General features: G+C 38.9%; 1 protein-coding gene across 1 annotated transcript in view; it reads right to left on the bottom strand.

The window, feature by feature from the left end:
• Window positions 1-66: 66 nt before the first annotated feature.
• The window catches only part of Lbr (lamin B receptor), a 29313-nt gene continuing 14941 nt past the window's right edge, over window positions 67-14438 (bottom strand). Inside the window, exons 8-14 of the mRNA XM_027954732.2 lie at window positions 10086-10277; window positions 9372-9475; window positions 7801-7926; window positions 4391-4559; window positions 2683-2763; window positions 2464-2586; window positions 67-2081 (exon numbers count right to left, since the gene is read on the bottom strand). Of these exons, the coding sequence (XP_027810533.1) occupies window positions 1921-2081; window positions 2464-2586; window positions 2683-2763; window positions 4391-4559; window positions 7801-7926; window positions 9372-9475; window positions 10086-10277 (956 nt within the window). The 3' untranslated portion in view covers window positions 67-1920. The remainder of the gene's footprint in view (window positions 2082-2463; window positions 2587-2682; window positions 2764-4390; window positions 4560-7800; window positions 7927-9371; window positions 9476-10085; window positions 10278-14438) is intronic.

The raw sequence follows: 14438 nt of genomic DNA, 5'->3' as shown, positions 1-14438 counted from the left end.
AGTGAAGGATTTGTCTTGGTGACAATAATCCCAAAGTTGCAGGCAAAAATAAAATAAGGATCAAAGTAATCAAAGCAACATTTTTATTTTAAATTTTATTTCCAACTTAAAACTTCATTATAAAGCTTGTCAAAAAAACATGTCAAAAGCAAAATTAAACCAAACTGTAGCTGATGCCCAAGCACTGCAGTACTCATCTGATAACAAACCTTTTTCATTGCCAGGAAAAGAACTGAATGTCCTCCATCCTCCCCCAAAACCTCCCTGTGATCCAGCCCAGAACCTGCTAGAACACCACTTTCCAATACCAGGAGAAAAGCATAACTTAATAAAAAATAAAAAAAAATAAAAAAGGCAACAAAAAAATTTGCTTGCATACATCAGTACTGATAAAACACTGACAATTTCACCAAAGCAATGTTTAAACATTACAGGATGCAGAATGCTAGAGAAAACCAACTCCATGATCACATTAACATAAGCTAGGTTATAGATACTTCAAATTGCAGGGTAGGATGAACACTGCATATCTAAATGGCTTATATAAAATGTAGAATTAAAACCCAAACATACACTATAAGTATTACATTCCCCTATGTTTAAGATACTGAGAACAATTAGTTTTTAATACAAAAGTTTGGTGAATTTGCTACTGTTCCATTATAGGACAATTAATAATGAATGAGACTACATCAACTTCACTAGAATTTAAAGGTTAAATTTCCTTTATGCACATCTATTAAAAGAAGCAATTTTAAGTTAACGCCTTGTTTTCAGATAGCACTCCTTTCAAGGTTTTGTGGACCTAAAGGACATGTGGACAAAATACAGTATAAACTGCATGAGCTAAACAGTAGCAAAATCACTCTTCAATTTAAATGAATAGTAGCAAAAACACTGTTGAATTTTAAAAGTCAAAAAAATATATAAAAATAGTAGCCTTAAATGGCAAATTTTCGAACACCAATGTTTGTAAAAAAAAAAAGTTTAAATAGTAATGTTTCTCCAAAAATATATATTTATTCTATTTTTTCTATTTGTAAGAGTTTATAAAGGCAAACACACACCTGCAATTGAGGTAGCAAAGCCAAATTCACAAACTTTGGATTAAGAAAAAATACCTTTCCTATGTTTTAAGAGCATCTTCTATACAACATTAAATGAATTCTAATTGCTTCAAAATTTTTAATTCACATGTATTACTTTACAAAACTTAATTTAAAATACTGAAAATGTTTTTGTTAAAAAGCTACTTTAGTCCTGACAATTATCTCACATTCAAAATACTGTACAGAAAAATCTGAAGTCACCATATATTACATAAAAATAAGCTATGTATGTACATTTTCAAATGCAGTTTCAGAAGTTGAAGTTAAGCCAACTGCTACCAATGGGCCTCTTTAAACAGTGTCTGCTCCTAACCTGCCATCACTCTCCATGTACAGCGAATCCCTTTAAAAATCACATAACTTGTAAATGATTTAAAGAGAAGCAAATGAAATTGTTTTCTTAATGCAATGAAACACAAATGTATTCTAAATGGAACAGTGTTTTCACTTAAGAAAAACCAACTGGCAAAAGGGAAAAAAAAATCAAAATTTGGAATTAAAAACTATAAATATCAATAGTATTCTTTTCAGTGCATTTAAGACTAGCTTTGTTTTTTTTTTTTTCAAATTTTTAAGGATTGAAAATTTCCTATTAAAAGCAAATTCTAACATTGTTATTTGTAAAGTTCCTGACATTGTTATTAATTTAATAAAAATACACACGGCTATATTAACAGACATACTACTTGGCTCTAGAGTCCTGACTCAAAACTTACAGATCCTGTCAGTGCAATGAGTTTGGATTTTTTTTTCCTTGTTTTCACAAATGGAAGCCTAAACAATGGGAGCATTTTTAATCACCAGAACAGAATCAGTAAATGTACGGGAAGATGCGGTAGGGCACGCGCTGGCAGTATTTCTCCCACGCCAGGCCGTACTTCTTCTTACACTGGTGCTCATCACGTGCTTCTCGGTGGACAAGCAAAATGGTGAAGTAAATCACATAGAAATAAGGCAGGATGTGATTAAAACCTGTGGAAAATAACAGTCAAAAGCATTGGACATTTTTATTTTCCCTACACTGCAGTTTTTCCTGCCTTTCCTCAAATTCTCTAAGAATCACAGTTTTCCAGAATCTATGTACTCTATGTAGAAAAAAACCAGGCACAGTTTAAAACTCAAAATTTTATTTGTAGAAGTTCAAAGTAAAACTTCAGGCTCTGTGAATTCCAATTCCCCACAGAAGCGGGGTAAATAAGTTGTTGCATGGACAAAAAACCAGAACCCAGCTCCGGAGAAGCTCAGCTGAGGCAATCCCAACCCACCACTGTCAGCAGAAGACTCACGCTGACCCCTGCCCACTCTGTCCCAACTAAAGACACACACACATCTTTCAAAGGGCTGAAATGCTTACCACAAGGCAGGGACCACGCCAGGGCCATGATGAGATCACCCAAGTAATTGGGGTGGCGAACAAAGCCCCACCATCCAGAAACTAGAAGATTTTTTCCCGTAGAAGTATGAATGGTTTTTAAATCTATATAAAAACAAAAACACATTTTTAATGATCTCTAAAAAAGAGACATAAAATCTTCATTTAATATACATCATACAAATATAAACTACTACTTACGAGCAAGCTTTGGATTAGTGGGATTTTTCCGGAATTCATTCTTCTGAGAATTTGCACATCGGAAGATTACATATCCACAAACTGTAATTTTAAAATAGTTTTTTGTTAATTTAGATATAACCTAATACATAAAATTATCTGTAATTTCTCTCAGAAATTATTTCAGGGCTCTGAGGAAATGTTCAAAGCAGAGAACATTCTGATTTTTACAAACAATTTGAAAACTCTCAAGCCCAGAATGTCAAAAAGCAACTCTTCTGAAATCTCTCTCATTATATACCTTAAAGGCAAAATGCAATCACATCCCCAAACAAAATAAAATCTAAGAAAGCCCACGACAATAAAATCAGTGCTAGAGTTTGGTGTAATCAAAATTATATGCTATCTGTTAGTTTTGATACCTAACATGAACACTTTATTAATAAAACACCAGCTTAGAACCAGTACCACTTCAAATCTATGTGGAATCCCATTGCAAACCTACAAGTTGGTAGCTTTATTTAAGTTTCAAAATGTTGACATCAACAGGCCCTGACTTACCTATTGTACTGTCAGTCCTGAATAAATAAAAATACGTCTATTCCGTATTTTTAGCTTAACTGTAAAATATATAATACTGCTTTGAATAACACCCAGGCACACTTGATACAGATAACCAAACCAATGGTGAAACCAAATCTTTTTTTTTTTGGTACCAGGGTTTGAACCCAGGGGTGCTTAACCACTGCCCTTGTATATTTTATTTAGAGACAGGGCCTTGCTAACTCGCTGAGGCTGGCTTTGAACTCATGATCCTACTGCCTCAGCCTCCCAAGCTGCTGGGATTATAGGCATGTGCCACCAAGCCAGACAAAACTAAATTTTAATTTTCACAAACAAAGATTTCTTCTTTTACCATGGACACTGATTAGGCTAGCAAAACTAGCTATAGATAAATGAAGTTCAATGCTTATCTTGCACAGCCTCTGGTGGAGGAGTTTAATAAATGATTTAATGACAAAGGACTGAAGAAAATCCATCCTGAAGTGAAATGTATGACTGGGCCTGGCAGGCTTCCAGCCAAAGCTAAACTGGACCCCTCACTTCCCAAACTCGCTTCCCTCTCCCAACCACTCACCCTGCTGACATGCTCCCTGTCCATCTCCATTCCATTATTTTTTTCCTAGCAATAGACCTTTCTGGCAATGGACCTTTATTTTCCTTATTTATGTGTGGTGCTGAGGATTGAACCCAGTGCCTCACGCGCTAGGCAAGCTCTGCCACTGAGCTACAACCCCAGCCTGTTCCCACTAGTCCTCGGTACCTAAAACTCCAAGCCCCACGCTGGCGCTCACCCACATGCGTCTTTTCTCCTGTGAGAATACTCTGAGCTTTCTGAGGGCAAGACCAATCTTCCCATTTTTAAAATAACGACTCAGAAGAGTAGGCACTCAACAGAAAAAATAAATCATGATTCAAATTTTTAAATTTTAAAACAAAATGTTTTGTTTAAATATTATGTTTAGAGACCTACTAAAGAACAGACGCATGAAGCATCCATTGTCTGCACAAGATGCAGAATCTTTTTATTACTCATCCATCACAAATCACTTCAAACTTGAGCTAATCATGACCATTTAAAATGGCACATTACAAACAGGTAGATACCAGGGCACAGCAGACTTGGCCCACAGCACATAGTTACCCAGAAGCTGAGCTTAATACTCACGTTTCAGAGCAATAATCCCAGCAGCTACAGGCCAAGATACCTCATGAGGGTGAGTGACTAAGTAAAAGGCTTGGAAGCTATAGATAAATGGAACCCACACCAAATCTCCAAAGGCCAACATAAATCCAAACCCATCGTGGATGATGTCCATGGTCGTCAACACGGCTTCCTGTAAGGACATAGACAGGGGAAGGAAAGAAAAAGCTTCCAAGTTTAAAGTATTCAAATACTGTGCTAGTACTGTCAAATATGAAGGGCTCTGGGAGGACACACCAACCAAAATTTTGTTAAAAAACAGGGAGCTATGATTCCCCTGGCCTGCACTCTGCTGTGCTCTACCCCTAGTCCGCAGCCCTGTAACAGCAGACCCCAAAGGGCCCCTCCACCCACTTTCCCCTCCTCCAACCACAGATCAGCCTTGCCCCCTGCAGCCTTCCTCCCTCCACTTCTCAGATGCCCCTGCTACTTTACTTGTCCAGTCTCTCTCCACTGAACCATAACCCTCCAAAATTGGGGACCATGTTTTCATCTTTGTCACCCCAGCACAACATGGAGAAGTGTTCAAAATGTGTCTGAAGAAGGAATAATGAAATTGCCAGTTCCCTTTGTTTCAATTCCAGGGGCACCAATCTAATTTCTGATCATCACCTGGCTTTTCTTTCCTTCCTTCCTCCCCGCCCCACTCCTCTTCATTACTGGGGTCTGAACTCAAAAGCATTCCACCACCAAGCTACATCCCCAACCCTTTTTCATTCCAAGACAGGGTCTCACTAAATTGCCAAGTTTGCAATCCTCCTGCCTAAGCCTCCCAAGCAGCCCACCCCATCTGGCTTCTCATATGCATTTTCCACAGAAGAAATAAGCTACCTGGTAACATGGTCAATTGCTTCACCCTCCTGGTAAATTAACAAAAGTGCAATCCTCTCTGGGGGGTTGTCTAGCATGAGCATATTGCTAGAGCCAGATCACCTCAGGACCTGGACCCAAGCAATCCAGACACCTCCAACATCAAACTCACCCAGCCTGGCGAAGGAGACCTCTAAACTTCAGTGTATGCTCCTGATGTAGAAAGATTAGCTAGTACAAGCTCTATTGAAGGATCTGAGTTCTAGTTTTAAAAGAAAAGAGTGATACCTCAAGAGCTTTATTTTGTCCCTAGAAAGAATGCAAAAAAGATATCAACCCTCAAGACCTGGATCTGGTCTCGGGTTCAAAACAGGATAAAGGCGATTCTTTTAAAAAGGGACCAGACAAAAGCAGATGCGGATAACAGCCAGGGCCCAAGAGGGTGGAAGTAAGAAGGAACAAAGCCTAAGCACCCAATGCCAGGTGGGCAGGACCTCAGGGGCACCCCTCCTGGAGCCTCAGGGCAATCCCAAGACAAGCTCCTCCTGTCGTGTGTACTTAAATTGGCATTCTTGGTTTTTCTTAAGGTGAGGCAGTTTCGTATAGAGGAATTTATACCAACTGACCTTTCAAGAAAGCTATTAAGCATCTGCTAATTACCTGTGGCTGAAGAAAATCATAAAATCAAGTCCCTTCCTGGAGAAGCTTGACAGCTGAGACAAGAAGATACACAGCGAACAACCTCCCAGCCCAATCCCCCACCCCCGGGCTCTGTTAATGTTGCCTTAAAGAGCTTTGCCTTAAGATGCAAAAGATTTCCAAATCTACCACAAGACAGAAAGCATGAAGGAAGGGGCTGGGCATACAGCTCAGTTGGTAGACTGTCTACCTCACATTCACAAAGCCCTGGGTTCAATCCCCAGCACCACACACACACAAAACAAAAAGAAGGAAGAAACTAGAAGGAATCATTACTGACAACCAATCAAAAACAAATCTGAGGTGAGATAAAGCAAAAGTGAAATATCATTTGTGAAATGTAATCTATGTGCTACTCAGGAGCTACTACATCACAGCAGACAGACCTACACTGGCAATACCAAGAGTTACTCTTTTAAATTCAAAAGCACACTTTATTTGGGGTGGATCTGGAATTCATGCTAAAGGACTTGAGTATCAAAGGCCATCACCATCTTCAGAGCGCACAAAGCTCTGAACAGAGTCTATGCGAAGGGGTGGGGGAGTTCAACAACAACCTGTAACCAGGGGTAACATCAATCCCTCTACTTATAAATGAGGTTTGTTGAACTTCAAAGAGGTCCTAATCCTCCTAAAGAAAAGGGGGCTAGGGTGTAGCTCAGCGGTAGAGCACTAGCACTTGCACTTGCCTAGCAAACAGGAGGTCCTGGGTTCCATCCTCAGCACCACATAAAAATAAATAAAATAAAGGTACTGTGTCCAACTACAACTAAAAAATAAATATTTTTCTTTAAAAAAGATGAACAAGAGGATTACCAAAATATCAATACCAAACTTTCAAACTCACTCTTTATGGTTCTGCATGGAAAGCCAAAATTAAAGATCAGCCTCAGGAGAGGGTAAGGAAGGGGAGAAGTGCCGATTCCAAAGGAGAGGAGATTTCTCTCCAAAATGTCAGCTGAGTGTCATAAAAACTTATTTGGGGACATAAGAATGTAGGCCTGCCAACTTTGTTTTTAAAACTGAAAGAAAACTTGTAATATGGAGAAGGTGATTGCAAAGATACCAATAAATATGATAAAAATATATCTAACATAGGGCTGAGGAAGAAATGCTTTCTAAAAGAAATATGTTCAGTTGAGACAGAGAAGACCAGCAAAACATTTACCAGCCTTCATGCCACAGAAATCATTAGTGGCCTATCAATTATGAGAATGGCCACAAGTTGGAAACAACTTTTGAAATAAAGCTGGTCTCCTCGATGTATCTCGATTTCTGATTTTATAATCCATCTGGTTAGAGCCTCACTTTCTATTTTGAAACATGAACAATGGGGAAATATTGTTCATGTTTCAAAATAGAAAGTGAGGCTCTAACCAGATGGATTATAAAATCAGAAATCTTCCTCTTTAGCTTCCTCTTGACAATCCCAAAACACCATTCTAATTAAATGATTACCAATTACCTCTTGACAATCCTAAAACACCATTCTAATTAAATGATTACCAATTTCCATGTGATATAGTAATTAAACAGTTAAATTTTAGTTATGTGAATCGGCCACTACTCAAAAAAACAGATGCCAAGATCTACCAATTTTAAATACTTACAATATTTTATTTTTAAATAAACACTTGCTGACACACATGGATGTGTGGCCAAAAGCCTAGAAACCTGGCATCAGCCCTGCTCAGTGCAGCACCTCCACGCCCTCACACAGTGGCACTTCCCACCACCTCACAGCAAGCTGGAGGAGGCTGGATTCCCCCTCTTTGTGTGCAGACAGCAAGACTCCCAGAGGTCAGGTCATTCACCCACTGTCAAAGCCACCGGACTCCAAGGCCTGGGCTCCTAAAATTAATTACCTCGTTCCAGAGGGCGTCCACCACATACAGGAGCTGGAAACTGTTAACCAAAATCATTGCCAAGGATGGAGCAGCACGGTTCTGTACTTTCATTTCAGCCAAAAGCATCACTAAGTTAATAACCACCTGAAATAAAAGAGGGGAATATTGTCTCAAAGGACCTTCCCAGAGATGCCAAGCACTACTCAGAGGAAGAAGGAACTTCCCAGCCGAGAAGCCCAGCAGACACTGCCCTAACCACGAACCCTCCACTGGGGACGAGGTATCAATACCAGGAACCCCTGGCCACAATGCACTGAGGATATAATGTCACTTCTGTGCTGCTCTTGCCAAAATGTATAACCTCACTCCAAACATGAGAAAATACTGGACTAACCCAAACGGAGGGACACTTATAAAATAACCAACTAGTATTCTTCAAAAAACTGTCTCTCACTAGAGACAAACAAAGACTCAGCAACCACTAATGTTAACTTGCTGTTACCGATCACCATACTGTGGTAGATCAGATGTTAACACTATGGGAAGGGGAATGAGGACAGCAAGAGACCTCTTTATTTTCATAACTCTACTGCAAGTTTGAAATTAGGCTTTTTTTTTTTTTTTTTTTTTAGGGCCAGACACAGTGGTGCACACCTGTAATACCTGTGGCTTTGGAGGCTGAGACAGGAGGATCAAAAGTTCAAAGCCAGCCTCAGCAACAGGGAGGTGCTCTGCAACTCAGTGAGACCCTGTCTCTAAATGAAGTACAAAATAGGGCTGGGGATGTGAATCAGTGTTCGAGTGCTCCCAAGTTCAATCCCCTGTACCAAAAAAAAAAAAAAATAGGCTTTTTTCAAAAAGAGAAGGAAAATACATTTTTTCTTACATTAATTCATCTACACTCTCACTTTCCTACATAAAGGTAAAATGATTTCAATAAAAATAAAATGAGGCGGCTGGGGATGTGGCTCAAGCAGTAGTGCGCTTGCCTGGCATGCGTGCGGCCCAGATTCGATCCTCAGCACCACATACAAACAAAGATGTTGTGTCCGCCAAAAACTAAACAATAAACATTAAAAAAATAAAATAAAATGAGGGGCTGGAGTTGTGGCTCAGCGGTGGTGTGCTTGCCTTGTAGATGCAAGGTGCTGGGTTCAATCCTCAGCACCACATAAAAATAAATAAACAAAATAAAGATATTGTGTCCATCTACAACTAAAATATATATATATTAAAAAAATAAAATGAAATGAAAGGAGCTGGGGCTGTAGCTCAGTGGCAGAGCACTTGCCTAGCACAGGTGAGGCACTGGGTTCGATCCTCAGCACCACATTAAAATAAACAAGTAAAATAAAGGAATGCTATCCATCTACAACTACAAAAATTTTTAGAAAAAGAATTTTAAAAAATAAATAAATAAATATAAAGTGAAAATATTACAGAAAACACTTTGTGTTAAATAAACAGAATATGGAAAGCTATAATTATTCCTAAAAACACAGTGCCTACTTCTTTAAAATTATCTACATTTCTTTCTAAATGCAAGAAAAATTTCTATTATTAAATTTAAAAAGTAAAAAAGGACATACCCATCCAATCAATCCGGGACGCAATTCACAAAAGTATTTGAGATCAAAAGCACCAATTCGAGGATTTAATTCACGGCCAATGAAGAAATCATAGACAGCATTTCCTGAGAACGGAAAAGATTTTACCCAAACGGTGTTCCAAACGAGGCTCTAAAATCTCATAGCCACCTATTATCCAGGGGTCCCAATTCAGCTGTCTACAAGAGCCTAGGAAAGTTCTGGTGGTAAAAGGTAGGAGGATCCCACAGTACGCAGGGAGCTGGGGATGCAGCCTCAGCAGAAGGGCACAGACTACACCCTTTGAAGGCCCCCATTTTGAAGGAACCAGAAGTTCTTTAAATGTACAATTTTTTAAAATAAGCAACTTTATTAAAAACGTTTAAACAGTTTAGGTCAGAATCAACCAAAGTATTGACTATTTTAGACAAAATAATGTTATAAATTGTGATTCTCAAAAGTTTACAAAAGTATTTATTGTCATCAAACAACTAAAGAAACAGAAAAGTATAAGAGAAAAAAATTAATATTTTCTTCTAAATTCATTTTTCTTTAGCTTTTTTTTCCATCTTTTTGTTTTTTCATATTTCTCTTCTTTTCCCATAAAATGAAGCTAGAAGGGAAACATGGGGGTGAGGGGGCAGTCATCTATTCAAGTCTAGAAATGGCTGCAGAGGGCTCTGGCATTCATCTAACCCACGATTCACCACTGCTCACCAGCGCTGGCAGGAGACAGTTCATCCTTGGGTGCTTTCCAAGAGCGAGCGTAGAGGTAAATACTCAAGATCACTGAAAAAATAGTGGCTACAAGGGCAAACTGAAGGAAATGGTTGTACACATAATAAAGCTCAACACCCCAGAAGAGAGATGTTCCGATGACTGCAGATGTCAACATAAATGCATAGAATCCTTTAAGAGAGAAAAAAATGGGATGGGGGGGTTATATTAACCCAGGGCGCACATAAAATTTACATCGTTATAAAACAATGCAATGTGTTGGTTTTGGTTCTGGGGTTTATTTGGTTAGTTTGGTTTGAACACAGTGTCTCATTATGTTGCCCAGGCTGGTCTGGAACTCTAGAGCTCAAGAGATCTTCCCACCTCAGTCTCTGAGTACCTTGGCACCCGGCTAATGCAGTGTCACTTGTCTTACTTTCATGATTCTGACTAAATAGACACAAATCTACAAATAAGCAATATCTGAGGCGTAATCCTCAATACCATAACTCTTGTACAATTTTTCAAATATTTTAGCATATTTATTATTTTTCATTATAAGCAATCATTATCTGCTTTTAATTAAGGGAAAGCTGAAGTTCACAGAAATTCACTGTTAAGAATCTCAAAATGCAGGGCTGGGGTTATGGCTCAGTGGTAGAGCGCTTGCCTAGCACATGCAAGGCCCTGGATTCAATTCTCAGCACCACTTAAAAATAGATAAAATAAAGGTATTGTGTCCAAATACAACTAAAAAATTAAAAATATTTTTTAAAAAAGAATCTCAAAATGCATTTAATACAAACTCTCAACCCAAAATCAGATTTTTTATTTTATTTTATTTTATTTTTTTTTTTGGTGCTGTAGAATGAACCCCGGGCCTTGTGCATGCAGGGCAAGTACTCTACCAACTGAGCTATATCCCCAACCTCTAGATGGCTAAGTATTAACAGAGCTTGGCCATGCACACATTTTAAAATCTAATGTCATTACTGAATGATAAGGCAATTTTAGTTGCTGTAAAATTATAAGTATTTATACTTGAATTAACTTGTCAATAACGGCTTCCAAAGGTTTTAGTCATATTCTATCATCTAGAACTAACATTCAAGACCCCACCCTCAAAGTGCAATCAAACAACCCTCTGGTAAAGTTGGGATGTGAGGACCTAGCAGGGACATTCACCCACACAGCCAGATTAGAAAGCAGCCTTGAGACTCCTCGAACTAGTCCTGCTGCCGCTGACCCATACAGAGAGACACCGTGAACTATTTTGTCTTTTGGCTGGAGAAATAGTTTTGCTTATGGGAGCCAAGTGCCTGAAAGCTAAGTCATCAAATTGGATAAACATTCAAACACAAAAAAGAAGCAGACCTTATTTATACTAGAATTCTAAAGTCAAAAGCTTTCATAAAGTGAAAAAGTCATTTCTAATTTATTTACTACTTATGTCCTCATTAGTTTATTCCCACGAATATTTTTAACTTTAACTTTTAAATATATTCATTCAACTCCCATAAAATTTAAAAGAAAAGAAATGGTGGATTAAAGCAGTTTTTTTGCTCTCTAGCTATGTGGATTAAAAATAATTATTTGAAATTTCTTAAATGGCAAAATCTTATGAAAAGAAATTTCTTAATACTGCAACCAGAATAACCAGAAGAGGAAGGTTTTTTCCTTTTTATTAGAGCATTATAGTTATACATAGTAGCTGAGTTCATCTTTTTAAAATGAAATACAGATGGAAATATCATCTCCTCTACTTCAATCTCCTCTTCCTCCCCACCCTTTCTCTCTATTCTCCTCCTATTTCTTTGTGATATCTGATTCCCCTCCCTTTTTCCCTTATTTTACTCTAGCTTAGAGCAATCGTTCCTAAGGGATCAGGCAACTAGACCAGAACTCCATGTCCAAGTGCTAACTAAGTCTCTGTGTGACACCCCTCTAAGGGAAGGAAACAAAAGCAAAACAGCATCACTTAGAAGGAAATAAACTGTACCCTAGAAAGAAACCCACAGAACACTAATATCCTGAGACCTGATAGCAAAAAGTAAACCCATCTTTCCCTAGACTCCACTTCACTGGCTGGGCACACACAACCAAAGAGAAGGGAAGTGTCACAGATTCTAAAATTTGTTCCATTAGCAAGGAGTTTGGTGAAAGCAAACAAAAAGTCTGCCAGCATCAGCAAACAAGTTTTAAGAACCCACCAGTATCTGGCACTGAGCTACAATAGATGCTTCTCATGACATTAAAATGCAGGAGGCATCTAAAATATCTTTGCTTCCCTTTTAGAACCCAGTAAAGTGATTTCAGATAGACTAGATGCTGGATAAAGCACTAAACAAAAAATATCCAAAGATAGAAAAAAGCATGGACAGGATAAAAAGACATTCAAACAGATACAGATAAGGGCTGGAATCATAGCTTAGTGGTAGAGCACTTGCCCAGCACGCAAGAGGCCTGGGGTTTAATCCCCAGTACCACACACACACAAAAATATATACACACACAGACCAGTTCCTGACTTAAGTGGTTAGACTTACAATTTTCCCACCTTACATGGTACAAAAGCAAAAAACATTCAGTAGAAACCATATTTCCTAAATGGATCTCTTCCCAGGCTAGTGGTGCTATTCTCTTTGGTGCTAAAGTGTGCCAGCAAGCCAAAGCTCCCAGTCAGCCAAGCATCACAGGGTGAATGACTGCCAGGCTCCAGTGGACTGTAACTAAGTTAGGATGTTAGGTAGATTTGATGTATTAAATGCATTTCTACTTCCACTATTTTCAACTTAAGATGGGTTTGTGAAAACATAACCACATCTTAAGTTGAAGAGTATTTGTAATATAGTTCCCAAGAATATAAAAACACTCCATTTAGTCTAGTAAAACACTCATTAAAAGATTACGACATAGACATGCCCTAAAATCAAGTTAATGGTACTTTATCAAAGTCTTCAAATGGCCAAGTTGGACTGATCCCCTCAGTATATACTCCTACACCAAGGGAGGCACCCAGCCAACAGGGGGCGACATCTGCCCATTTCTCAAACTGCTACATAGGACCACTTCATCCTGCCTTAGTGCCCACATCTACGAGCACCCACTAGTGCCCACTCATCTACTGGCACCAAGAGAGCAACAGGGAACACAATCAAGCCTCAGCCCACACAACTACATTCTAGCGTGGGGACCCCAAAGAACAGATAAATACATTGATGTGGGAAGGCAAACTGCCAAGAGAGAACAATAAAATAGGGCAAGGGAAAGAAAGGGACCTAAAGGCTTCTCTGAGCAGAGATGTAACAAAAGTAAAAAAAGTAGCTATCAGACATTTGGGGAAAAGTTTTCCAGGCAAAGGCACAAATTCAAAAGACAGTTCAGACCCAGGCAGCTGGAACCAAGTGAGCAGGGGCAGGAACACTCCCAGGGTCAGAGTGGCCAAGATGCCCACACCAGTAAAGGGCTTCTCTCAGGCCATGGGAGTGCTTCAAATGATGAAACCCTAGACAAGTACAGTATTTTAAGTAGTGCTAATGAGGCTAAGAAAACTAAACTGTATATTGGTATGTTGTGTGCGTGTACAAATATGAGTAGAGCCAAAGCACAGCCCTAATCATTTAAAAGGATAATGGTGTTTTTTTTAATATAACTTAAGATGTACACAAAAGTAATTAAAGCTGGACGGTATAAAGGTAGGGTTCTTGTGTGAGAGTGCATAATAATAATGATGATCACAAAGGATTCTAGAGTCACAGGTTTGTCTTGAGTCAATCTGAGCCTGATCTCAGACCTACAAATCTACCTAACCTCCTCCATAGATTAACTCAAGCTGTTTTTCACTGACATGATTGAGTTACTGACTTCATGGTTTTCAGAGTCTGGCTGAAATACTAATTCCTTTTGTGCTAATAGTTTACACAAAAAAAAAGAAGTAATGCTTTTCCTGTCTTGTTCACTGTTGTCTTAGCATGATCCCTGCCATATGATGCCTTGACTAGTTACCCACCAACTGCCACCATGGACCTCTGGTCTGCCCTGATTACTAAAAACTAATAACTGTCCATGCCTCACCTGATAGAGAACAATGACTCTGGGTCATTTCCAGCAAGAACAGCTTAGAGATGTTGTTGCTCCCTTTCCATAGAAATGTAGAAATTGACAGTGGGGAAATGTAACAGTGGTCCATTTTATGCTTTGACTATAACCCTTGCTGCTCTGCCACTGTAACATTTCTCTCCTTCTTGCCCTCTTGCTCCTCCTCCTCCCTAATTTTTCCCCCTCCCTAATGTCAGGGCAAACAGGTTACCTTTCTTCCCCATCCTAGACAGAGTTATCTGTCCTTGAGCATAC

This window comes from Marmota flaviventris, chromosome 12 (assembly GCF_047511675.1).
Source record: "Marmota flaviventris isolate mMarFla1 chromosome 12, mMarFla1.hap1, whole genome shotgun sequence".
Classification (NCBI taxonomy): Eukaryota; Metazoa; Chordata; class Mammalia; order Rodentia; family Sciuridae; genus Marmota; species Marmota flaviventris.
This window is presented reverse-complemented; position numbering and strand designations above follow the sequence as displayed.